Source organism: Cibotium barometz, chromosome 47, assembly GCF_041138505.1.
Source record: "Cibotium barometz isolate CiBa-2024 chromosome 47, ASM4113850v1, whole genome shotgun sequence".
In the NCBI taxonomy this organism is placed as follows: domain Eukaryota; kingdom Viridiplantae; phylum Streptophyta; class Polypodiopsida; order Cyatheales; family Cibotiaceae; genus Cibotium; species Cibotium barometz.
This window is the reverse complement of record NC_141092.1, coordinates 6,267,214-6,292,786: the sequence shown is the minus strand read 5'-3', so window position 1 is coordinate 6,292,786 and position 25,573 is coordinate 6,267,214. Positions and strand designations below refer to the sequence as shown.

The following is a 25,573-nucleotide window of genomic DNA, read 5'->3' as shown; positions in this document are numbered from 1 at the left end:
GCTGGGCTACCTTCGGTCAGAGTGTTGGTGTCTGACATCTCCTCCCTTCCTAAGGTCATTCAGCTACCTAGGATAGGGGGGGGTGGATAGATCAGAGAGTGGAGTTCTCGGGGCTCCCGAACCAGTGCTTCATTTGCAGGCAGGTCGGTCATCTGGCCAAGGCCTGCCCTCGCAGGAGACCTCGACCCTCACCACAGCAGCAGGCTACTGATGGCCCGCCCACAGATTCGGCTCGGCAGGCTGCCTCCGGGACACCTGCTCAGGCCATAGAGACCTCGGAGTGGCAGCCTGGACAGGGGCACCGCCAAGGGAGACAGCCACAGCAGCACGCCCAGAGACCGCTGTAGCAGCAGCCACAGTCTCAGCCTCACTGGGTTCCCGTGAGGAACAGCTTTGCTCCCCTTCAGGAGGAGACCCCTGTAGCGACTGAGGACCAGGAGATGCCAGCTCCCCCTCCTTCACCCCCCCCACCCCCGTCCCCTCCCATCGCCTCGCTTCCACCATCGCCTCCTCCCGCCCCCGCTCCGGTTTCGGCAGCGGCTCCCTCTCCACCTCCCTCGCCTCCCCCTCCTCCTCCTCCGCCCGCCTCACCTTCCCGGGAGGCCCTGGCAGTTCCCTGGCGCTCACCTGCAGTCCGGAGAGCGCTGAGCACTGACCTCGCTCGAGCATCACAGAGGAGACCTATGCCGATTAGGGCCTCACGGATTTCATCTATCCGCAGTCGGCTGAGTCGCCTTGGCATTAGACAGCGCTCGGAGGCCTTTGATTATACCTTCACACGGCTTTTTGGAGCAGAGGGCCCCCATGAGCCAGCACCCATTCGAGTTCATGTAGTGATACCTCCGGCCCTCGGGGAGGAGGCACTAGACTCAGCGGTGGCCTTCTCGTTCCCTCTATGTGGACCTTGTGACCGGGAGTGGACTCTAGAGCTCGCTCTCAGCACTTTGAAGACTCTGGCAGTTGAGTTTTCTCATCACATGAGCGATCTGGAGGTGACAGATGTGATAGGCCGACTTTGGGAGTTGGCTCATTTTTTCTTGGATCCCGGGAGTGTGGATACCTCAGGGATTCGGCATTTGGTCGTGCGCATAGTGGCAGACTTGGCACGCGACCCTGGATATGTGAGTATACACGAGGTTGCTCTGTCAGAGCAGGAGGCAGTCGCCATGGGCCACAGCCACTAGCGCCTGATCCGGGATTCTTGCAGTACACCGGGTGGGCAGATTCGCAGCCGTTCGGATGGGGACTACTCTCCATCCAAGCTGCTTGCGAAGGCCCGCCGTACGGCTGAGACAGCATCCACCTCAGCAGGGCATCCATGAGGATCATCTCATGGAATGTACAGGGCCTTGGCGGAGCACACTTTATACGCTATCGAGGTTGCTTGAGGCAGGAGCTTCAGAGATGCCTGGTTGGTGGCAGCATTGACATTTTGATGATGCAGGAGCACCACTTGGGTGAGAGCAGGATCCGGAGATATGGTTCGGTGATGCCTGGTAGATGAGACACTTTTTGGTCTGCAGGGTTTGGTCCTTTGGGTGGACAGGGAGGAGTATGCATGGTTATTGCAGATGTATGGCGGCAGGCCATTGTGGATCGAGGGATCATTGTGCCTGGTAGAGCACAGTATGTCATTCTGAGGATGCATGATGAGCTATTGGGTGTGCTCAACATCTATGCGCCCAATCATGCTAGTGCCAGAGCAGAGTTCTGGACTCAGGTTACAGATGCATTGCCAGAGGCCGCACATTGGTGTGTTGGGGGAGACTTCAACATGCTTGAGGACCCGGCAGATAGGGTGGGAGGCAGTCATGTTACAGTGCACGGCACCGAGCTTGCAGCTTGGGACCGGTTTTGCATGTCACTGAGGATCACTGATGCATGGCAGCATGGGGCTTTCTCCCGGTCTCAGGACAGTCTTAGTTTCTCTCGGTCGGATCGCCGGCAGGGAGGGACTAATCTATCACGGATTGATCGCTTTTATGTGGGCGACTGGTTAGGGGAGCGAGGGGGCTCCGTCGGCATTCTCGCTGGCACCTCATTTTCAGATCATGCGCCAGTTATATTGACATTGGAGGAGGGGACCCGGGAGCCCAGCTTGCAGTTGAGGATCCCAGAGAGGGTACTTATAGATCCCAGTCTTGCTGAGGACATTGAGAGGATCTGGCATGATAGTCAGTGCTTTGACCAGGATGCAGCGGGCCAGTGTGCCCAGGGACTCATTGATCTTAACTCTTTTCTACACGCTGCAGCTTTGACTCCACTGGGAGAGATTCGCGAGCGGGAGCAACGGCTGAGACCCAGCCTTGCTTCGCTACAGCGCCTTCAGGAGCAGCAGCCTGCATGTGAGTGGGTGGCGTCCCAGCTGAGCCAGGCACGCCAGGAGGTTAGAGAGGTAGAGGAGCAGAGACATGAGTTTTACTATCGTCGTCAGGCCTCTCAGTGGACGCAGCTTGGTGATAGAGTGACTGGAGAGTTTTTTGAGATCACTGGACCCCGTCATGCGCGAGCAGGAGTCCGCCAGCTTGGTAGACCGGATGGATCGGTAGCTACTGAGCTCGGGGAGATCAGAGCCATTGCTACTGCATTTTATAGTGACCTGCTTTCAGCGGAGCCAGCCACTGAGGATCGAGATGTTTGCAGACAGACTGTGTGGGCCCAGAGGGTCACAGACCATATGCGTACAGTTCTAGGTGCGCCTCTGTCAGAGATTGAGCTTGCCGAGGCCTTGAGGGTCCTGCCGCGACATAGTTGCCCAGGGGAGGACGGACTGACGCCGGCCTTTTTTATGCGCTATTGGGACCTTTTGGGGCCAGGCCTCCGCAGGGGCTTTCAGCATGTTTTGGACACTGGGGTGACGCCGCAGAGCTTTTCAGAGGGCTTGATCTATCTTATCCCCAAGGGGGAGGGAGTATCAGATGACATTCGGCATTGGAGGCCTATTACGATCCTCAATACTGTCTACAAGGTCTTGGCAAAGGCCTTGAGTTTGAGGATCCATCCTGGGGGAGTTGATTCATGCTACTCAGACAGGATTTGTCAAGGAGCGCAGTATCCTTGACAACATCTTTACTTTCTGGGAGGCGACGGCCCGAGCTAGATTTCTTGGCGAGGACTTGGTCGTGATGCTTCTCGATTTTGAGAAGGCATACGATAGAGTTGATTGGGGTTTCTTAGAGGGCACTATGCTTCGACTGGGCTTTGAGCCAGGATGGATCAGAGGGGTGGCAGCTCTGTATTCCACAGCTCGCAGCCAGGTGTGCTGATTGCAGGAGGACGGGGGCCGAGTTTTGAGCTGACCAGATCAGTCCGTCAGGGGTGTCCTCTCGCCCCTTTCCTTTTTCTCTTCTTTGCGGAGGCTATGAGTATGTATTTGACGGCAGAAGAGGTTGGTTTGAGAGGACTGCAGCTCCCAGTCCGGGGGGAGGACCTGCTTGATGCTGAGTTTGCAGACGACACGCGCTTATTTTTGCATGGCCATGAGGCCAATCTTATTCGGGCTGAGCAGTCGCTCCAGGTTTTTAGTGCAGCTTCGGGAGCATTGATCAATTGGCGCAAGACAGTGGCCTTTTGGATCAGTAGGTGCTCCCACTCCGGTATGGAGCCCGGACCCCGGTTTTAGATGGATTCCTCCAGGCATAGCAGTGCGGTATTTGGGATGCCAGATTGGCCTAGATTTGTCACCTGAGCAGCAGATTGCCCCGCTTCTTCTGAGCATTCGGAAGAAGCTATTGTATTGGAGTACAGCTCGACTATCCTTGGCTGGGAGGGTGGTGGTGGCAAATCAGGTGCTATTAGCGACCATGTGGTACATTACGTCTTGCTGGATTTTCTCGAGCTCTTGCATCAGCCAGGTACAGAGGCTGATCAGGAACTTTCTGTGGTCTGGGAGGGACGGTCAGCCAGCTCGGGCAAAGGTTGCATGGGCAGTTATTACACTTCCGCTGGCTCAGGGCGGTTTGGGCATTATAGATCCAGTCGATCAGAGTAGAGTCTTATTGGGGAAGCTTATTGTTCGGGGGTTGCTTCCAGGCGCTGAGCCTTGGAAAGAGCTCCTCTTGCAGCGACTACAGGCTCGGGCGCCCCCAGCAGGGGGTACTTGGGCACCAGAGATTCGCTGGATCTTCATAGAGATGAGGAGGACAGGCCTCAGTAGAGGATGGGAGGACAGATTTGCTTTGAGTATCCTGAGAGCTTGGGAGCTGCTGAGACCGGGGCTCTCTCAGCGGCCTCCTTCCTGTGTTGAGGAGCGGGCCGGCAGCCGCTCATCTGGAGCCCAGCGGTTCGCACGGAGCAGGGTCATATGCTGGGTTCTCGGCCTCGTCTAGCCTGGGGACCTTTAGCGGCAGGCCCAGCTCGTAGTTTTGGAGACTGGCAGGCTTTCTGCAGTCTACCAGAGGAGATCTAGGTGGAGAGGCTGAGTCACTTCAGAGGGGGGTTGATTATGAGGGATGATATACAGGAGGCACTCACAGAGGAGTGGTTCACGCCTCTCGAGCCAGTGGCCCCAAGGTGGATGGGAGCCTTTACTCAGTTGGAGATCCTGATTGCTGTCAGAGCTAGCAGTGAGGATGGCAGATGCCTCTACTATGAGATTCAGGATGAGGGCAGACTCCAGAGAGTGGAGGTGGAGTCGCCTTTGGTTGCAGAGTGCACCTTTCAGAGGATTCGGGTAGTGGCCGCCGCTTCTCGGAAGTGGCATATTGACCCCGACCCTGCTGATGTGCTCCCGGATTGGCGCATATGGGCATATGCAGCGCGCCCCTTGGCCCGGCTACAGTGGGACCCCGGGGAGTACGAGTGGCATGATCCTTATGCATCCCTTGAGGCCACAGAGATCACCTTTTTCCAGTATACTGTTCTGTTGGGACGGCATATTTTGACGGCGAGGAGGACGGTTTCTCCAGCGGCAGCGGGGCATTGGCGACTACAGGGACTCTCACAGGAGTTCCTGGAGGATTCCTGGGCTCGGCTCTGGGCTAGTCGGCAGGCCCGCAGGATCTCGGCTTTTCAGTGGCTGGTCGCCCACAGGGGCTCAGCAGTTGGCACTTGGCTTGTTTACAGCGGTCTTCCGGCGGCCTGCGTCCGATGCGGCCACCCTATGGAGACACAGAGACACTGCCTTTGGGACTGCCCTCAGGCACAGCAGATTTGGCTGCGGATGCTGCGTATTCTGGCCCCCCTCTCTCCAGAGGGTATGTTTACGTGGGGTGCCGCTGCTTGGTCGACTTCGTCAGGGCCTGCTATGGGCTATGAGATGGAGTAGGGCAGTCAGGCCATCAGATTTATTAGGGGCCAGCCTCGCCTGGTTCCGGCACCGGATTTCTCGTCCGCCAGCTGGACACAGGAGAGGGATTTACGATGGGAGCTCCTCAGCAGCCTCACCATCTGGTTCACCTGGAGGGCCCGGTGCTTTACGGCCTTTGAGGGGAGATTGGAGCCACCAGCAGAGACTGTACGGGGGATTTGGCAGGAGTTGATCCACACCCTGCGAGGACAGTACGACCGCATCCGGGGAGACTCGGATGAGGCGATCTTGCGGCGCCAGGCCTTTCACACCACTTGGCGCTGTGGCCCTTTCTACACCTTACACACGGGATCCCCCCGTTGGCACTACATGCCACCTGTTTGGCTCTTCCCCCCCCCTATTGTATGATTTAGCCTCTCAGTTCTTTATACTGATGCTTGTATTTTGCAGCACCAAGGGAGAGTCTCTCGGGCTGCCATGGTGTATTCGCTGCTCTATCTCTCTTAGGAGCAGGAGAGATCTTTTGTAGCCCTACGGGGTTTCTATATAACCAATGAAAGGATCTTTTCTCGGGGAAAAAAAAAAAGTTTGTTGTAAATGAAATGGATTGCTAAACTCACGAAACTCAGGATACAGAAGACGGTGTGAGCATATATTGTGACAGGACCAACCAATACAAAGACTTCCGCTGCATATCACATATCCTCTGTGGTCAGCACCCTGACTGGGTGTCCCGCATGCCTTGCAAGAATAATTCGAATCCGCCGCTGCAACCTCCGTCTATGCTGGGATGCCCTCCTCCGTAGTCGTGGGCGTCTGGACCACCCAAGCTCAATCGCACGATCAATCAGTGTACCTCTGGTGTGGGCGGTATCCATGTTCTGATGCTGCTGTGGTCCATCTGGCGCAGTGATGGTTGGACTAAAGAAGTCTGTAATGTGCCTCTGAGTCTGGCTCTCTGTGCGCCTAAGCAGGCTATCTCTATGTCTCCGCAGCTCAAGCAAGAACAATCCCAAACACCTCTGGTCTTGGTACCCCACGACTCTAGAAAGTGGTCCAAAACCCTCTCTGAATAAACAGTGGAAACGACCACGTATCTCATAGTATGCAGTACAATGGCATATATAATGCAGCTCTGTCTCTGGCTCCCCATGGCATACTCCGCATATCCTGGCCTCAGCTGGTATACCTCTATATCGGCCAATCTCAATCTCAAGCTGGTGTGAGGATGTGCGAATCTGACCAATAGCACATCGTACTGCATGAGACAAGTGTACATCCATGTAACTGGGTCTGATCACAAAACCATCTGGTGTGAGCTGAAGAAAATGCTCTCTGTAGAAAGCCATCTTCGTGCCCAGTTCCTCAGTCGGCTGTATCCATGTCCTCCTAATGTCCAGCTGAACTAAATCCTGACGGATGAGTCTGGTAATCTCTGTCCGTGTGAGAGTGAGAGAGGGTTCCTCCAAAGAATATTGGAAGGGAGGCAATCTGTCCGTGTGAGAGTGAGAGAGGGTTCCTCCAAAGAATACTGGAAGGGAGGCAATCTGTCCATGCTAAAACCATGTGCCTGGAACCAAGATGTCATCTGTCCATACCAACAAGCCGTGTCTCCCTGTAAAGCTAACTGTCGGGAGGACTCCAGGGCGAGGCGTGCATATCTGTCTCGGGGGAGATCCCACAAGCCATGTATGTAGGAGACTGATCTTGTAAGAGCCTCAATCACCAGAGGGGCAGCCGCCAGCTCTGCTCGAATAATCTCATGAGGTACCACGGCCTTGGCTCTAATAATCCTAGCAATCATAGATACCAAAGGCCTCTCCATACCTCTCCACCCGCCTGCGCTGTGATGGCCCACTGAAAGTCCCCATATCTGCACTCCATAAAGCATAGAGAGAGACAGAGAGAGAGAGACAGAGAGAGAGAGAGAGAGAGGCATAAATTTTTTGTGTCACTATTGGTAGCTTGTTACAGTTTTAATTTATTTTTGTTTAAGTTTATAAGACAGCAGTTGCATTACTTCTTTTGATTCTTGCTACAAATAGTTGACCCCAGCTGGTTTAAAACAGGAGCAAGTGCTGCATAAAGTGACACTCAATGCAAGCCTTTTGAAAGAAGCTTTACAAAATGTGAGAGGGGCAGTAATGATGTGTTACCCCATGGGACTTCCAGATTATGATCCTGTACATCAATTGTTAAATGGCACCTTTAAAGGTTCACTTTTTTGCATTTAGGTCTTTTTATTTTTGCAATTTGTGTCCTCATGCCTTTTTTAAGAAAATTGTTCATGTTTCTTTTGCAGATGGGGACTTGATGGATCCTGACTTGGCACAGATGTGGTGGGCTGGTAAGGAGTTAATGCGGGAGAAGAGATTCTCCGACCATGTGGGCAAGAATGACAAAACAAAGGTAAGCAAAACACCAACAATGAAAAACACGATATTAGTTCTTCCTATATGGAACTAGGAAAAGTATGTTTTCAAACCACAGTTGCAGGGGATAGTGTCACCCAGCATGGGAACAGAACAAGACCGTTTCACAATCCCAACATGTGAGATATGGGAGAACGGTTGTGGGAACAGGCATCTTGGGTGGACATTAGGGAAGGGGGAAACAGCATTGTAGAACCAGGGAAAATTTGCTACCCCAGCGACAAATGCTGTTCCCCATATCTGCAATGACAAGTCCTTGATATGTCAGACTTTCTTTAACCGTCACATTGCTTCTTACTGGCATTTCTATGTTGTCTTGGTCACTTTACACCTTTTAATCAATTTTATGAAGTTACTCCCGTTCTCATTCCCCTTTTCTCTTTTGTCCACCTTTCTCATTTCTCAGTTCCTACTTCTGGCAACTATGATTCAAACATACATATTTTTGTAATTTTGGGTACTCAAAAGATCTCTTTGTAAATTTTTATTGTGATTATCATCACATTTTAGGTCATTGCCAAACTACAAGCTAGAGGCCGTGCTCCACCACCACGTGAACCTGTAAGCAAGCATTGTAAATTGCAGCTTTTAAACTTTTAAATTAATCATCATACTCTATTCTGAGATTGGTTGCTTCTATTCATCAGCCAGTAGATGCAGAAACTCAGAAGGCAATGATGGCTTGGTATTACAAGCAACAACAAGAGCAAAAGGTAATACTTCTCTAAAATTAATGTTAAAAAAAAAGTAAACACAACCAAATATGCTGGATTATTTCATGTCTGTGAGGCACATCCACAATGCTTCAAATGTGGCGAGGTCCCTTACTTGAGGACAAGGAGAGATGTATAATTGGTCCTAGTGCCAGGATTAGTTGCCCGTTTTCTCTTTTGTTTGACTCTTTTTCAGTCTCAATACTGAGAAGTTGCCCTTCTCCAACTGTCTCTATCAATTGAAGTTATATGGCTGATCTATGACCCCTAGCTTCCTTCAGCACTTGTGGGTGAATCTCGTAGTTCCCACAGGATGGGGGTGATAAGGGCGATGGGGTGGGTCCATGGATCTTGATTCCGTTTGCTACATTGTGCTCAAGGACTCAAGAGAGGGAAAGAAAGAAAGAAAGAAAGAAAGAAAACTATATTAACGTCCTTTAGAGGCCACATCTGACCTATAGGACTAATCAGATACATCCATGTGATTACATTCCACTTCGGGGGCCATCAGGCTGTTGGCAAGAGCCAGATTGATCGTCTTTCCTGGGGGATCCTGTTGAGGTAGCCGTGGGGGAGCTGCTGATGTCAACTGTCGTCCATATACAGCCCAAAATGGATCCAACCAACCACCCATCCTACTATTTTGTTAAGAGATTGTTTCATGCATTCTTATCTTTCCTTTCTGTTGAGGCTTGAGTGCCACCAATCTGGTAAAAAAATGTGGTATATGCACACATTTTTGCGTCTCGCATCTGTTTGTGAATTTCTCATTATCATTCAAATGTTTATTGTCAGAAAGAATTTGATAGAAGCATGCAAAGGTCGGAAAGAGCAGGCTAGTCTGTTAAATCAGCAATTGGTTCTCAGTAAGACAGACAAGGGTATGCCTTGTCTTGTCCAGATGATAGTTGTTATTAAGGTGTGAGAGTTGCAATGAAAGTCATGAACTCTTTTTTATTTTTTTATTTTTTTTTCCAGAAAAAGATCCTTCTAAAGGGGGTACCAGGAGTGTGGGGGGGCAATGTTCTCCGAGTTTCCCCCAATCCTCTTTGTATTTTGGCCCAACAAAAGAAATGTTTCAAACAACTAAAAAAAAAGAAACTTAAAGAGAGGAACCTCATAATTTTATTTGGAATGGGTTTCGTAAAAAAGAGTGGGTGAAGGCTCGGCTGAAATTGAAAACATTGAGGGTACTATGGGTCTCTAACTTAGGATATGTTAGCTGAGATCCATCAAAAGAAATAAGAAAAACAACAAAAGGAAGATATCAAAACGTAAGCCTAAGAGGAAGCCAAGGCTTGAGAAGCTAAGGCTAAACAAATTAACCTTGCATGTGAAAGTGGCAACCCTCACCTTAATGGAGATGAGAATCTCTTCAAGCATCTCTGAAGACTTTTGCATGAGAACTATGAGTGTGCCAGGAATGCTCATGCACTATAATTGAGCAACACGATTTTTACATGGATTTGAAGCACGAATTATCCTTTCAATACAATTGATGCTTAGAAACCCACAAATCTCTTCAAATCTTAGTTTGTTCCTTGAAAAAAATTCACACTAGCATTCTTGAATCCCAAGTTAACAATAAGTTTCAAGAAATCCTTCAAGGATGTGTTACAACTTTGCAAATTTCATGCTCTTGATTGTGTAGCTCTTATTTCACATGCAATCTCATATACTTGCATCACATACTATACAATGATTATTTAACAGTTGGTATAATTCATACTCTTTCCGAGTGTAGAACTGTTGTTTCTTGCTTTGGGTGAGGCGTTGAGAAATCTGTTACGCTTGGCGCTTCGTGAGGATGTGGTTCTCGGCATTCGTCATTAGACCAATGGTTATGGGGCATAGAACTGCAGGGTGGCTTGGTGGTAGACTGCCGCGTGCAGATGAAAGAAGTGGTGGCAGATGTGTGGAGAATGCCGGTGAGCTGTGATGTGAGGGCAGGTAGGAGGATAGAAGGATCCACATCCTGAAGGTGACGGTACATGTATTTGGAGTAAACAGGGTCAAGCTCGTGTTCAAAATGGACCGAGGTGTAATGTGAGATGGGGGGTGATGGGTGGTGTGCAGGTAAGAATGAAAGAGAGGTAGGAATGTTTGGCTTCAAAGGGGGGTGGCGGGATGGAAAAGTCAAGGAGGTGTGCCAAAGCCGCAGATCCCATCAAGTAGTCCATGGTCTTGGTACCTCTTGAGTAAGGGAAGGAGTTGAGGGCGTTGGAGTGGAGGGCCATCGGGACATCCTGTTATAGGTAACGAGTGCATGTGCACCTCCCAATTCTAGGAGAAGTCTCCCATACACCATGACCTCCTCTCGGTCCCGTGATTATCTCTGTAACCCTGTGCTAGTGATGTCCAGCTCCTGTAGTCTGATAGGGTCATCCAGATCAAGTAGTGGGACTTGGCTACTCCCTGTCCTGGCGTTGAAGTCCCCGAGCAGGAGGACTTCCCCTAGCTATGAGAACTCCATAATATCCCCATATAATGGTAATTATGGTGACTGCCCATGCTGCACGGCGTTAAGGGGAATGGCTCAGTGCAAAATAACACACAACTATGAGGATCACTTTGTCTCCAGTAAGCTGTAGCTGTGTCCTCGTCCTTCAGGATGATGCTGAGAATCTGTCGGAGGTGGGGTCTAAAAAGGACAACTACCTTTCTTGACCCACATACTCCTCATGATCTACCGGTCTTGCCTCGGAAAGTTGACTCCCACTTGAACCCAGCTATGTATGGTAAACCCCTCTCAGGGCTTTGATGAGTCTCTGTATAGAAAATGACATCCCTGCCTCTGAGTGTTGCTCAAACCGCCTGGATCCAACCATAGGGTGCCATATTGCTAACCTTAAGTGTTTGTTCTCATAGAACTTGTGCCCCTATTTGGGGTGACGCTTAGTGATAATGATCTGATCATCTTTGTTCACCGCCCACTTTCCCTCTTTGCAGGCCTTATGAACTCTTACCATCGCTTCCTACCGGTGTGCCACCTGAGCTAGGGTGAGATCATCCCCTATGTAAACTTGTGAGCCCTTGAAGGCAGCCCACCTATCCAAGGTGTGTCTACTAGTGACATTGGGGAAACTGATGATAAGGGGCTGTTCTCGTGTCATGTCCTTCCTTTCTCTCCATGTATTTGTGAAAGGGAGGGGGGGGGGAGGGGGGGTTGCGTCTACACCCAACATTTGGCAGAGTGCCAAAGCATTTGCCTTGTGGGAATGTCCCACCTGTAGTCCGCTTACCCGGACATAAAGGGACCGGGCTTTCCTGCATTTTTCCTCCTATAGGGTCTCATGTATAATGCTTTGCGGGGGTTTGTGTCTCTTCACTACCTCCACTGAGTCTTTGTGCCCTAAGTTACCCTATCAGTGGGGCAGGTTCAGGGGTTGCCTGTATCTCTTTCAGGGCCTGGATATCCTCTTCCTGTCGACTCAGCTTTGCTTTCAGCTCTGGAATTTAGTCGATTTTGCCTTGGATTTCCTTGCGTAGGCCTTCTATTTGTTTTTCATGCTGATATATAACTGTGTCCAACACCTTCTTTTGCTCAGACATGGCCTTTGTAAGGTCTTCACTAGACCGTGCCCATGGATAATCAGACATAGAACCACTGTGGATCAAGGTTGAGGACATACTTGAGAAGCCATTAGACCTGAACGTAGAACATGTCACGTAATTGCGATAGATTGTGGCTAGAAACTCACCACCCAACTGTAGGTTTGGTACCTCGAATCACCCCTGAGCGTGAGGTCAGATTCCTGCGAGCGTGCTAGTCACCGATGATCCCAACCTGGTGTCCCATACCATCAAGCCGTAGCCACCCGTTGATGGCTCCATGGTCATGAGATCTTGCACGCTCTATAGTAGCCCCAAGCTACCGTGTGGCTCGTTGATCTTTTGTGTCTAATAAGTGACCCTAGGTCTCTTACATAGTAATAGCCCTGCTTCAAGTGGCCTGCTTTTATTTATAAATCTCTCTTGCTTTATTCATAAGCTTTTAGCCATAAATAGCTCCTAGTTGTTATTATTAGCACGTGGCTATTATTTACAAGTCCATAGCCGATCAAGACCTCTTCTTGCTAGCGCCCTAAGCCCACGTGTGAATCCTCCAAGTCTCCATGTCCTTGGCTAAGCCTTAATCCTAATCATGGGTTAACTCTAACCTTAATCGTAGGCTAGCACAACCCCTAGCCTAATCTTGGGCTTGTCGGTATGTAACATACTTCCCCCCTTAATTTAATTCGCGTTCTCCTTGAATGCATAAGGAGAACATCCATAACCACAAACTTGGATGTGGACAACTTTCCATAGCATGTTCTCGTCTCACCGAAGCATCAAAATCCAGGTTGCTGATATGCAAAAACGCAACACACACCCAAAAAAAAAGTGACATGGCATTGATGACATGGCGATGGTGACATGGCATTGATACGTGGTAGGATAGTAGCGCAAGGCCACCTTACAGGCTTGGAATGATGCGACTAGCTTTCGGAAAGCAAAAGATTAAAAGCTTTTTAAGTATTGAAAAAAGAAAGAGCTTTTAGTATTAAAAAGATGCTTTTCAGGCTATAAGTGAGTTTTAAAGGGCTTTTCTCAAGTGATTTTGGGCAAGAACTATAAATTCAGCTATTCTATCATTGTTGAGACATGTAAAAAGACGAGAGAGCTCTCTAGCTCTAAGAACTTGTACTCAAGACTCTTCCAAGGGGTTTTATCTAATATAACTCGGAGAGGGGGAGGGGGGGGTTTGGATGGCCCAAGGCTATTCTGACCCCTAGTGTGGTGTCTTCTCTCTCTACTCTCTCTTTTGTTTATTTTTTAGATTTTCTCAAATTTTTTTTTTCACTGGCGTTAGGCCCAAGATCCTCCCGTAGTTATTGATTTTTCACTACTTGGAGGTGCCCGCCCATGGGCATTTAATTATCCGCCCGTAGGCTATCCGCTGAGGAGGCACCAAGGGGGGTTTTGAACCCAAGACCTCTTGGTCCTAGGCGAACACCTTCACCACTTGAGCTATTACCTCATTGGTGATTTTCTCAAGGTTTTACGCGTGAATTTGTTGTTTTCTTGAAGATAAGCTAAGCACCCGTGCCTGTTAAAGTGGTATCGGAGCGAAGGTTCTCTCTCTTGTGTTGCCCCAGGAGGGGAGCTCTAGCAACAGAGTTAGAGTTTGGCACAACAGCACAGTCTCTTCCGAAGGTCTTGTGTTTGGCTTATCTATAGTCCTAAACTCAGTCATACAGTAATTCTCTTCAAAGTAATAAAAGAAAATACTGCTAGCAATAGGAAGGGGCCCTGCAGTGGGTAATCACCATGGAGGACATTGAGGATATCCGCCATCGACCGATGAGAGACATCTTTGGATAGTGATGTATATGATGCTTACCTTTGTTGGTGGAGTTTTCCTTCCCAGATGCTATCCATTAGGACCTCCTAGTACCTTACTTTTCCTCATAGTTGTTGTTTCAGTTTCAGTTAGTTGTTTAGTTGTTTTAGCTTTTCTTACACAGACATTGTATCAGATCCACCAATTGTTGTAACCTTTTTGGTCTCATAGGTCATTTTGGCCTTTTGAAGACGTTAATAACGGCATCCTCACCATCGCCACATCAGAGCCATTATTGCTCGGCATCGGAGGCGCCTACCTCGCTTCTACGACCGACAGCCCCATGGCGGAGATACTTGATCTAAGGGGAGGGCAACACTTCAACTGATCAGCATACATGGATCTACCTGATATACATTTTTCAGTATTTTCTAGTATTTTCTACTCAGTATCATCTCGGAGTCTTACAGTTCTGTTCTTATAACTGTAGGACAATTAGTTTATTGTACTTTTAGTCTCATTTAGTTGGTCTCTTTGATGAGACACCAACTTCAGATGTACTCTCAGTTTTGGTCTCATAGGCCACTATGGCCTCTTAGAGACATTAATATATCATATCATTTCATTTCATTTCTCTCTCTCTTTGCGCCATGGTGTGACCTGAGCTTAGCCCCACTACTGATTGCGCCTCGCGTAGGTGGCTATCTTCTCTCTCTCTCTTCGCCTGATGTAGACGCTTTGATGTGGCTTCCCTCTGTCTGCCTCTCTGCTCTGCTCTGTACGCGCCTAGCTGCGCACCTCTCCGCTCTGGCCTGTGCGCAGGCAATCCCCCTTTTTTGTTCTGTGCGCGCCTCTTTGCCTGCTTTGTGTGCCTTTGGGTGCTCTGTCTGCGGTGCCCACCTGCGCTGTGTGTCTCTGGCTACACTGCCCACCATCTTGTTCTCCCTCCTGGGATTGAGACATGTTTTACCCTAGTTGTTGCCTTGGGGGCCTGAGCAGGGGTGGGTGGGACAGCCTTTCACACCCCCACGAAGGCACCAAATGCCTACCGTAGAAGACTGAGGGAAGGGATCATGTCCCCTAGCTCACGAAGGCTTGCGAAGATGGCCCAATGAGATGGGGCCCTTTATGAGGAGATACAGCTGCACATAAGGACATAGATGAACACCATGCGACAAGAGAATGGACCGAGCAGATGCATGCCCAAAGGAAAGTGATATACGAAACAGTGAAGGAAGAGATATATGCGCAATTGAAGGGAGAAATGCAAGCCCAAGTACGGGTTGAAATGGAATTAGCCCAAGCCTTGATGCACACGGAAATGAAAAAAGAGATGCAGAATGGAAGGATGACATGCTCCAGGAGATTGGCACAACAGATGCATCGTATGAAGGCACTTTGAAGACATGTATGGCTGATTGCGAAAAAGAGGAGGAGATCTACCAACTCTTCCTGGGGAAGGACAGCAAGAGGGCATGGAAGATGTTTCAGGAGAGACAGCCTGGTACTCCGATTACTGCACTTGAGGCATGGCATACTTATGCTAGAGAGCTATATGATGCACCAGGATAGTCCCCCACCCCCCCTCCCACTGGGAGCTAGACTGGCTAGCAGCACCTTTTTTACTATGCGGATGGTGCTAGATGCGATAGATAGGTTACAGAATGGAAAGGCACAGGATCATGATGGGCTAGTTGGAGAGCACTTCTCATATGTGCGCGACACTTTGGCTCCGCTCATCGTACATGTGTTTAATCGTGCCATTTGTGAGGGTTTCCTGGCAAGCTGGACCTAGCATATCATTGTACCACTCTTTAAGAGTGGGGACCCCATGGTACGAGGCAATTACAGGACGATCATGATTGGTCATTACTTGGCCAAACTATATGGCTCTATATTGGAGTCGGAGCTGAGCCGCTGGGCAGAGAGGCATGGTCATTGAGCACATGGACATGCCGGCTTCAGGAGAGGATTTACTACCTTGGATCACATACTAACACTTCGGGCACTTATTGAAGAGGGCAGGGCATAGAAGAGAAGGATATACTGCTGCTTTGTGGACTTCCACAAAGCCTTCGATACCGTACCACGTAACAGGCTTATGCACAGATTGCATGACATTGAGGTACCCGAGGATATGCAGTGGGGGATATATGCTTTGTATGAGTCTGTGACAAGTAAAGTCCGAGCTTCAGGCGGACTATCCGATATGGTGACTAGCACGATAGGGGTGAAGCAGGGATGCCCGCTATCGCCCACCCTCTTTGGACTGTACATTGCTGTGGTCTCCGATTATGTAGACAGATTGGGAGGCCCAGGGGCATGCCTGGCAGGGGTGTTGATACCCATCTTGTTATATGCTGATGATATTGTTCTAATCTCAGACTCTCCGGAGGGATTACAGAGACACCTGGATGCATTACAGGCTTTGTGTGCGGATAGAGATCTGACAGCAGCGAACCTTGGGAAAACCAAGGTTATGGTGTTTAACACCACACAGGCATGGGTGACAAGATCAGAGCCTCAGTTCACTTTCTGAGGGGAGCCGGTTGAGTACGTCAGGTCATATGTCTACTTGGGAGTTACTTTCAGAGGACCGCCTTTCTCCCTGAAGGAGGCAGCAGCAGCTAGATTAGCTCGAGGGCATGCAGCCTTGGGGGCACTTGAGAGGCAGTGTGCACACATACAGTTTCAGGAGCTGCGTACCAAATTGTGGCTATTTGATATGCTTGTCACATCGACCCTCATGTACGGAGCTCCAATTTGGGGGCCCAGCATACATCACAGATCTCAGAGAGGGACGGATGAGGGATGGAGGCAAATGGAGAGACGACTGATTATGATGATTGCCCGCATGATTCGGAACAAATGATCAGTACCACATGAGATTGTTCGGGCTGAGCTGGGTGCCGCACTAGTAGTGACCGAGGCCCTATTCCAGGCAATTACCTTTTTACAGCGGCTATGGGAGCTCCCTCAGCAGGGGTACTCCCGATTGGCATTGACCTCATCCATACAGTTGGCAGAGGATGGAGATACTTATTGCTGGTATGCTCAGATGAGATCATGGTTTGACCTACATTGTTTGCGGATAGAGGCACTACCACCCTTTCTCAGTACAGTCTGGATTGTACATTTTTGGATCTCACCCGCTCAGAGCAAAACCACGTGATCAGGATGGATATCATTAGAGTGGACACAAAGAGGACATGGACTAGTCCCCTTGAGCCCTTAGACACGAAAATGGCTCATTACAAAAGACATTTTCTACACCTCTCACCAGATGATTTTATCACCCGCCCGGCATACATGGATGTACACCTATCACATGGGATACGTTGTGCCATTGGATAGATCCGGACCTCATCACACCAGCTGTGGATTGAGACAGGGCGATATGTGCATCAGATCTTGGATGACCGCATTTGTCAGCTATGCTACCAGGAGGGAGAGACAGAGGAGCACTACATTTGTTGATGTACAGTCTATTATGAGAACCGAGGGAGATATCACTGCCTCTTCTGAGAGGGTTTTGGGCTGTTACGCAGGGTCATGGAGTTTGAGGATCAGAGATGCCCGGGATTGTTTCTACTTGAGCTTAGGAGACACAAAGAGACCCTCTTGGCAGACAGGAGACCGAGCCATGATGTACCTAGACAGAGGACCCTGACAGATTTCTTCGGCACCAGCATCAGCAACCCAGCCCACACACCTCCTGATACCTCCTCCATTGGGCCATCAGGGCACCGACCACTCTCCCACGGAGTCACACTGATAGAGCAGTCATCTTATGTCGTGCTCGTCGGCCACGCCCACCACGATCCCGACCACGGCATCCTCACCATCGCCAGATCAGAGCCATTATTGCTCGGCATCGGAGGCGCCTACCTCACTTCTACGACCTCTCCATTCTAGACAGCCCCATGGCGGAGATATTTGATCTAAGGAGAGGGCAACACTTTAATTGATCAGCATACATGGATCTACCTGATATACATTTTCCAGTATTTTCTACTCAGTATCATCTCGGAGTCTTACAATTCTGTTCTTATAACTGTAAGACAATCAATTTATTGTACTTTTTAGTCTCATTTAGTTGTTCTCTTTGATGAGACACCAACTTCATATGTACTCTCAGTTTTGGTCTAAGAGGCCATTATGGCCTCTTAGAGACGTTAATATATCATTTCATTTCTGTGTGTGTATCATCTAGGAGTTTTACTTAACAGTTCTTCTAATTGTAAGATAGTCAGTTTATTGTACTTTTTAGTTTCATTTGGTTGTTCTCTTTGATGAGACACCAACTTTAGATGTACTCTCAGTTTTGGTCTCATAGGCCATTGTGTTCTCTTAGAGATGTTAATATATCATTTGATTTCATTTCATTTCTCTCAGTGTGAAGTGAAAAAGTGGATAAAGTGGATTGCTAAAGACTCACGAAACTCAAGATTCAAAAGCGGTGTGAGACTTTGTGTGACAGGATTCTACATCTACGCTTCCACTGCATGCTACACCACCTCAAACCCTCCACAACTAGGACCATACCATATCACCCAAAGCTGTATCTACTTCTGTTGCCAAGACCTTGTATTGGATATAAAGCCACATCAGGAAGCTCCTCAAAAAACTATCGTCATGGCTTGAGCTCAAAGACACATCATGCAAGCAGACAATGCTGTAAGGATACAAAATGTAATGATGCAAAGCCAAAACACACCCAACACACTGACAAAGGCAACATGCCATGATACCTACTCTAGATACAAGCTAAGTGTCATTGCTTGGAACAAGAACACTAGGACACCGCGGGTCCTATGCTCAACACTCCCCATGATACATGAGGACGGGCCCCCAACATATGGCCATTGGGTAAATGGATTAGGGGGTTCTAGATCAGGGCCTTCCGAAGATGCTCCTTTGAGGCTACTGGAGCTAACTGCCTAAGGGCCTGCTAACCGGAGCTAACTGTCTAAGGGCTGGCCCGAGGTGATCCCAAGCACGGAGTAGGCTGGCTGCAAATTTGTCCTCAAAAGCTGGGCTGAATCCGCGGGCCGGCATCTCTGTGAAGATCCATCTAGTGCTCTGCGGCCAAGGGCCCCCCAAGCTTGGGGTACAGGCTGAAATCCGGGCCAAGAGGAAGTCCTTCCGACGCTCACCACCGGGAAGGAGTCCTCTAACAACCAGCTTGCCCAGCAGGGTGCGGCTCTAAATGGCGGGGTCTATGATGCTTAGGCCCCATCCGCGTCATGGCTGAATGATCACTCTCAGGCCACCTTGGCCTGGGCAGCAGTTCTGCCAAACTTGCGTACTTTTCTTGGAAAAAGCAGTTGTAAAAGGTGATGATTTACGAATTGGAAAGAAGTGAAAGGTTTCTGTAAATTCTTCTTGAACAAGAGCTTAATAAAGACCGGCACGAAAACTTTGCTCCGTGCACTTGGAGAGCTTCTTGAGAGATTCTTGAAAGATTTCAAGGTACATAAAACAATGAGAGGGTAAATCTTTTATAGAGGTTTTAAAAAAGCTTTCTGCTTTTCTCAAAAGCTTGCCTTTTGAATTCTTCAAATAAAAATCTTAGTTTTTTTTTTTTTTTGCCAAAAGCTTTACTCCTTGATTTATAAAGCATGGCCCTTGGCTTTTTTTATAAAAAGCTTAGCCCTTTGTTTTATTAGGCATTGTCCTTAGCTCTTAAAAAACTTTGCTTTCTTTAAAAAAAATCGTGGCCATTGCCTTATCTAAAAAAACAACAAACAGCTTGCTTTTTTTGAATTCACCCTCTCTCTCTACCTGCCTCTGTCTCTCTCTCTGTGAGTGCTGGCCCCATCTGTCCAACACTTTTAGTCTCTCTTCTCGCGTGTATGCTGCCTACACGCTGCTGCACCCTACTGTGTGCACAGCCCCTGCTGGGTGGCCTGTTAGTGCCTAGGCTGGCTGCCTATGGGCTGGCCCAGCCGTCCTAATGACGCTGGCATAAGGCCCACTACTTTGGGACTGTCTGCTTGGGCCAAGGCCGCCTTAGGCCTGTTCTTGGCCACCTTTAGGCCTCAACTATCATGGCCCTGGCGGCTGACCCAGCTTGGTCGTCTTGTGGTGTGACTTTTGGCCCTTCCTGTTTCTGCCAGACTGGCCCTGCTGCTGACTGTACGGCCTGCTGTGCCTAGTGCCTGAGCTGTGTGCTGTCATCCTTGCGCTGCCCAGATGCCGCTATTTACTGTGCGCATTTGAGCCTATACAAGCTCCAGCTCGTGTGTGGGCTGCCGCGTTGATAGCATGGCTTGATTAGGCTGGTCAGCCCAAGCCTCCCATGGCCGGGCTGCCTTTGGCCTTGTCAAAGGCCCGTTTAGGCTCTCAAGCCCTTATGCAAAAGGCAAAATCCCCCCCCACGCCATGAGCAGTACACTCCTTGCAAACGTGAACCAGCCAGGCAAGAAGTAGGGCAGAAACTTCATTCTTCCCGGGGGCTTTTCTTGCACACCCGCATGAGAGTACAATCGTTTACTTCCTCCATGCCTTGGTTCATGCTTTGTTTGATCTGGGCTCTAATACCAATGCAAGGTCTTCACTAGAGTATGCCCATAGATAATCAGACATAGAACCATTGTGGATCAAGGTTGAGGACATACCTGAGAAATCATAGCAAGGTTTGCCTGCTAGTCACCGATGACCCCAACCTGGCGTCCCATACCACCAAGCCATAGCCACCCGCTGACAGCTCCATGGCCATGAGATCTTGCACGCTCTGTAGTAGCTCGAGGCTACCGCGTGGCTCCTTGTTCTCTTTTGTCTAATAAGTGACCCTAGGTCCCTTATATAGTAATATGAAGCTTTTAGCCATAAATAGCTCCTAGCTATTATTATTAGCACTTGGGTATTATTTATAAGCCCACAACCAATCAAGATCTCTTCTTGCTAGCGCCCTTAGCTCGTGTGTGAACCCTCCAAGTCCCCACACCCTTGGCTAATAAGCCTTAACCATGCAACATAGTTGTCACGGTACAAAAATACGATACCGTACGGGATTTTTTGGTACGATATGAAATTTTCAGATACCTTACGATAAAATACGGTTTTTTTTAAACACTTACAACCTATGGAGCTTCAAGCTTGAATGTGAGGGAAGGTTGGGAGGGGAGAAGTTTACAATGCTTGAGGAACCAGAACATGGATATGTGTCTCTCCCAGTTGGATCTCCCGATTGTCTCCAAAAAAGAACCTGGATGGGTAATGCAATACCAAAGGTCTCCCAGTGTAGCGTTTATGACTAAGGGACCATCCTTGCACAAATACAAGCAGTGCGTCTAGAGTGATAGGTTTAGGGACTCCTCTCTAGATCAAAATGGCCATGTCCAAATCTTCTTCCTTGTACATAACTTGAGAATCTGACTGTCTAGCCTACTTATACCAGGGATCTCCAAGTGATGTAGCAAGATTCTCTCATTCTACCAATCAAGTGTACACTACCAGTCTACCTTGCCAGATTTTTTAGGTCTCTCAACAACCCCATATGGAATACTGAGTGGACACGAAAGTTGCGAAGTATTGCGGGTATTTGGGATCTTCGTTAAGCAGGGTTTCTATATTTTTTTTAAAGCATTCGGAATTTTTTTTTTCCAAAAAAAAGAATTAGGGAAAAAAAAAACCTCGTACGAATGGGTTCGTACCGGTATGAGAAACAACTATGCCATGCAATTTCTTAACGGCCTCGGTGACATTTGCAGTAATGAAAAGATGGGATGACGTGGGCCTGGGTTTGTGTGTCGTTTCTGGCTGATCCGGCACATCATATAGCTGCCTCCCATATGATAGGGTGTGTGATGGGGTTGGGGGTTGTCTTCTCATCCAAAATGTGCCAAGCCTCTGTATTGTCTTCACTCAGGAACAACTAATACAATTCCTGTTCTCGTCTCACACACCTACACCTCCCATCACCACCTACACCCACATCCTGTTTCACCATGAGCTTGATCGTGTATATGCAGACCACTTATCCCATTGAATCCCCACCCTAGATCTATCACTACCTCTCTCTGACATCACAGCCCAACTCTCCTCTATCATCCATAACTCCACCTATGCCATCTTCCCCCACGCTACGCACTCTACGGCCAGCCTACCAGTGGGTTCCCATCCTCAGAATGGGTGGTATGCTGATGAGTGTCGGAACACCAGATAGCGCCTCTTACGTGAGAGGGAACTTGGACAGATAACAATACACGAGATGCAATGTAGCTTTCAATGACTCACCCAATGCAAGAAGAGACGGTGCAAGAGACTATAAATATGAGAGAGAGAGAGAGAGAGAGAGAGAGAGAGAGAGAGAGAGAAATGAAATGAAATGAAATGAAATGAAATGTTATATTAACGTCTTCAAAAGGCCAAAGTGACCTATGAGACCAAAGTTACAACCATATGACATCTGATACACTATCTGGAAAAGAAAAGAAAGGATTGAAGGTATCTAGCCCTACAATACATCAGTAGGGAGCATCCGGAAGCAGCAACTAGGGAGAGTGGGAAGCTAATGCTACTAGTCAAAATGGGGTACATGAGTACATGGATACATGAATACATGAATATGGGGGAGTACAAAAGTGACAGTGAGTACAACAGTATATGGCTGGAGTGGTAATCATCCTAGGAGCTCTAGCATGGGTCTCTGCCGGATGGCCTGGATATCTGCCATAGAGAGATGCCTGGTCGGACGAGCCCGATAAAGGCCAAAAAACAGCCTATGAGACAAGACCTGTGTACATCATCATCATGTCTCAATGGACATCATCGTGTTACTTGAAGGTTCAGCTCACCGCCTCCTTCCCACCCCCCAAGGGGTGCGGTTTAATAAGAATCATGGCAATAAAAAAACAACACAACTAATTAATTAATCAAAGCGTAACATTTTGGGTGCATATTTGCTTGAGGTTTATGTGCTTGAGGTTTTGCTATGTAACTAATACGGGTGTGAAATGAGAGAATGACTAATAAATGCATATTATGTTAATGAGCCGTGACTTTTCAAGCTTTGTGTTGTGACATTCATGTGTCTGACATTTGCCAGAAGCTAGAGGAAGATGAAGATGACTCGTATACGAACTCTTCATGGTCGGACCCGAAGGCTCTCAAGTGTCATTTTCAAGGCACATCGTGCATACATTATAGAGGCAGATAGGTATTGAATTGTGTGTCACATGTACATGTACATGTGCATTGCTGAGAGCAGTTATGTTGGTTGTAATCACAGCGAAGGAAGACTCGTAGATTGTGATGATTTGAAGACTAGGAATTGGAAATTGCTATGTACTTTAATAATGTGCAATAATAGTCGATTTACAATCATTTTGAGTCATTATAAGGTGCATACACAAGCTGAATTCTTTGGGTTCTAAGGATTCAATTTAAACTTTTTCACGTGGGTATTATTTTTGAGGGCTTCTATTGCCTATAGCACATCAAATTAATGAGAAGTTTGGCTATTTTACATGCAAATGTAGGATACTTGGGAGAACATCTACCTGTACTCGTCCCCAACCATTCCAAATGTAGGATACTGGATAGTTTGGCCTATTTTACATACAAATGTAATGAAAACTTTGACTATATTACACACAAATGTAATGAAAACTTTGACTATATTACACACAAATGTAGGATTATATTACATACAATCGTAGGATACTTGGAGAACATCTTCCTGTACTCTTTCCCATTCCAAATGTGTGTCAGTAATTTTGGCACTTTCTTCATTACAAGATGAAACTTTGAATTTATTAACTTTAATCCAGATTTAACATCGTTGTTTATTAAAGTAAGGCAGGTTGTTGCAAGTGCTTTTTTGACTTGTCTCTGATGTATGGGACTATTGTGATTCTTGTTTCATCTCAATATGGGGTCTCTCTGAGTACAGGCTAGCATTTGGAAAGTTAGGAAGGATTGTATCGCACTAGTAAATCCATAACAAAGACTTTCAAACAACTATGAACAAGAGCAAATAGATTGAAAGGATTAAATAAAAGCTTAAGAGTATGCCATTATACTATAGGCTATGCAGCTTATCCTCATCTTGACTCGGGAATGGACACCTAGCCGGCCAGCCATGTGATAACATTGCTTTCTACATCTCAATATCCTTAATCATTTTCTTTGAATTTTATACACAACCATATGCATATGGCTTCTCAATCAAAATTTTCATAAAAATTAGACTCCCCATTGGTTGTGCAATCCTAGACCTCATCACTCCTAGCTTTTGTGCCAAGCCCTATAAAGCCATAGATAGAACATTTCTAGGACATGTTTGAAAACTCTAGGATAATGTTACACAGGTGTTGTTCAAGGGGTGGGGCTGTGCTCCTTACAACTCACTCCGGTTCTCATGATCGAAGTGCATAGTTGCTCCTCATACACACACATTTTACATGATTATACATCCCAATAAATGTTTTAGATGCCAAATTTGGGTGTTATATCTGTAACACAACTTTCTAACTTGAAGGAACTCACAAAAGTCCCCTCCTCTCCAAGAAAAGAACCTAGTGTAACCTTGTTGCTCAAACATATGAAGACTCTCATGTCTTTGGTTTCAACTTTCAAGTGCAGCTTATTGTACGAGACAAGTTTGTGACATTGAATACCGTGTTTTGAGTTTTAATTCTCCATGGCACATCGAAGAATATACCTACTTTCACATGGTTGATGTAGATGTTGGTAAAGCTAAATACATTGATATGCACAATAATTTACTCAATGAAAACCATGATGGCGATGCTGAAATTATTAAAGACGAATATAATTTGTGTTATCTCTTAGTAATGCACGTATAAATTTCATGGCCATATCAATATCTATGTAAAAATATACCTAGGGCTTCTTCATATGCAAAAATTAAGGTTTGTTAGCATAAAAATGCTCAAAAAATGTCCTAAAAATTTAGGAAAATTTTTTAAAAACTGTAGAATTGTAGGGAATCCTTTCTACCAAAAAAATACCTGCCATAGAAAAAATCTGTATTTTTGTAAAAAAAAATCATAAAATGCTTAATTTAACTATAAAAAAAGAGAAAAATAGCATTTTTACTCACGAAATTTTCTCGTAACGTTGATATATTCATCCAAGTCGAAAAGCATCGTGTTTTGATCGCCATATTGACATTCCAAATCATAGGCCATCAAAATAAACCAAAAAATAAGATTTTTTGCTTAGTAAATTTTAAAATTTACTTGAAAAATATTAAAAAATTAGAATAATAAGAAAATTAAGAGTAAAAAAAACATCAAAAATTAACTAGAGACCGCTCTCATACCACTGTTAAAACCCTAAAGATCTCTCTAGCTAATCACTATGCATAAACATATAAAGAAGGAAACCTACTTAACGTTCTCAATTGACTCGCAAGTCGAATTCTCGATTTTCTTATCTTTTCACTTATTTTTAACCTCAGGGATTAAGCGATTACGAAGTTTCCTTTCCCTGAATTCAAGTACCTTTTTAGATTTATGTGGAACATTAGATAAATCCTCGACTTCAACAAGTTCTTGAGGAGTAATTGTGTTATCCTCACCTCCCAGCTTCTCTTTCAGTCTGTTGACATGAATGATTGGATGAACTCTGACATGTGGAGGTAGTTTTAGCTTATAATCAATCGTTCCAATCCGACGTATAACTCCGAATGGACCACAATATCTAGGAGACCATTTTGAGCACTTTCCTGTTGACAAAGTCTGAGAATCTTTAGGAACTTTACAATATACGAACGCTCCTCGCTCAAAAGATCGAGGTGAGCATCTCTTATCAGTATGCAAGTGTGCTCTATTCTGAGCACTCTTGATAGAATCTTGAGCTTGGATCATCATTTCCTGTATATCAC

At 47.1% G+C, this 25,573-nt stretch overlaps 1 protein-coding gene across 3 annotated transcripts in view; it reads left to right on the top strand.

Annotated features, from left to right (window-relative positions):
- Positions 1 to 23,515, top strand: part of LOC147611302 (uncharacterized) — a 49,146-nt gene extending 25,631 nt beyond the window's left edge. Inside the window, exons 3-9 of one of the 3 annotated variants that reach the window (XR_015263738.1) lie at positions 7,318 to 7,462; positions 7,551 to 7,657; positions 8,191 to 8,241; positions 8,328 to 8,393; positions 9,189 to 9,274; positions 22,769 to 22,879; positions 23,202 to 23,515. Coding sequence is in view for 2 of the 3 variants with exons in the window: in XM_086784380.1 (XP_086640506.1) it covers positions 7,318 to 7,462; positions 7,551 to 7,657; positions 8,191 to 8,241; positions 8,328 to 8,393; positions 22,769 to 22,879 (480 nt within the window). In the remaining variant the exon portion in view is untranslated. Of the gene's footprint in view, positions 1 to 7,317; positions 7,463 to 7,550; positions 7,658 to 8,190; positions 8,242 to 8,327; positions 8,394 to 9,188; positions 9,275 to 22,768; positions 23,047 to 23,201 lie in introns of those variants that run through there. The other 2 variants (XM_086784380.1, XM_086784382.1) reach the window with 2 other exon arrangements.
- Positions 23,516 to 25,573: the final 2,058 nt, after the last annotated feature.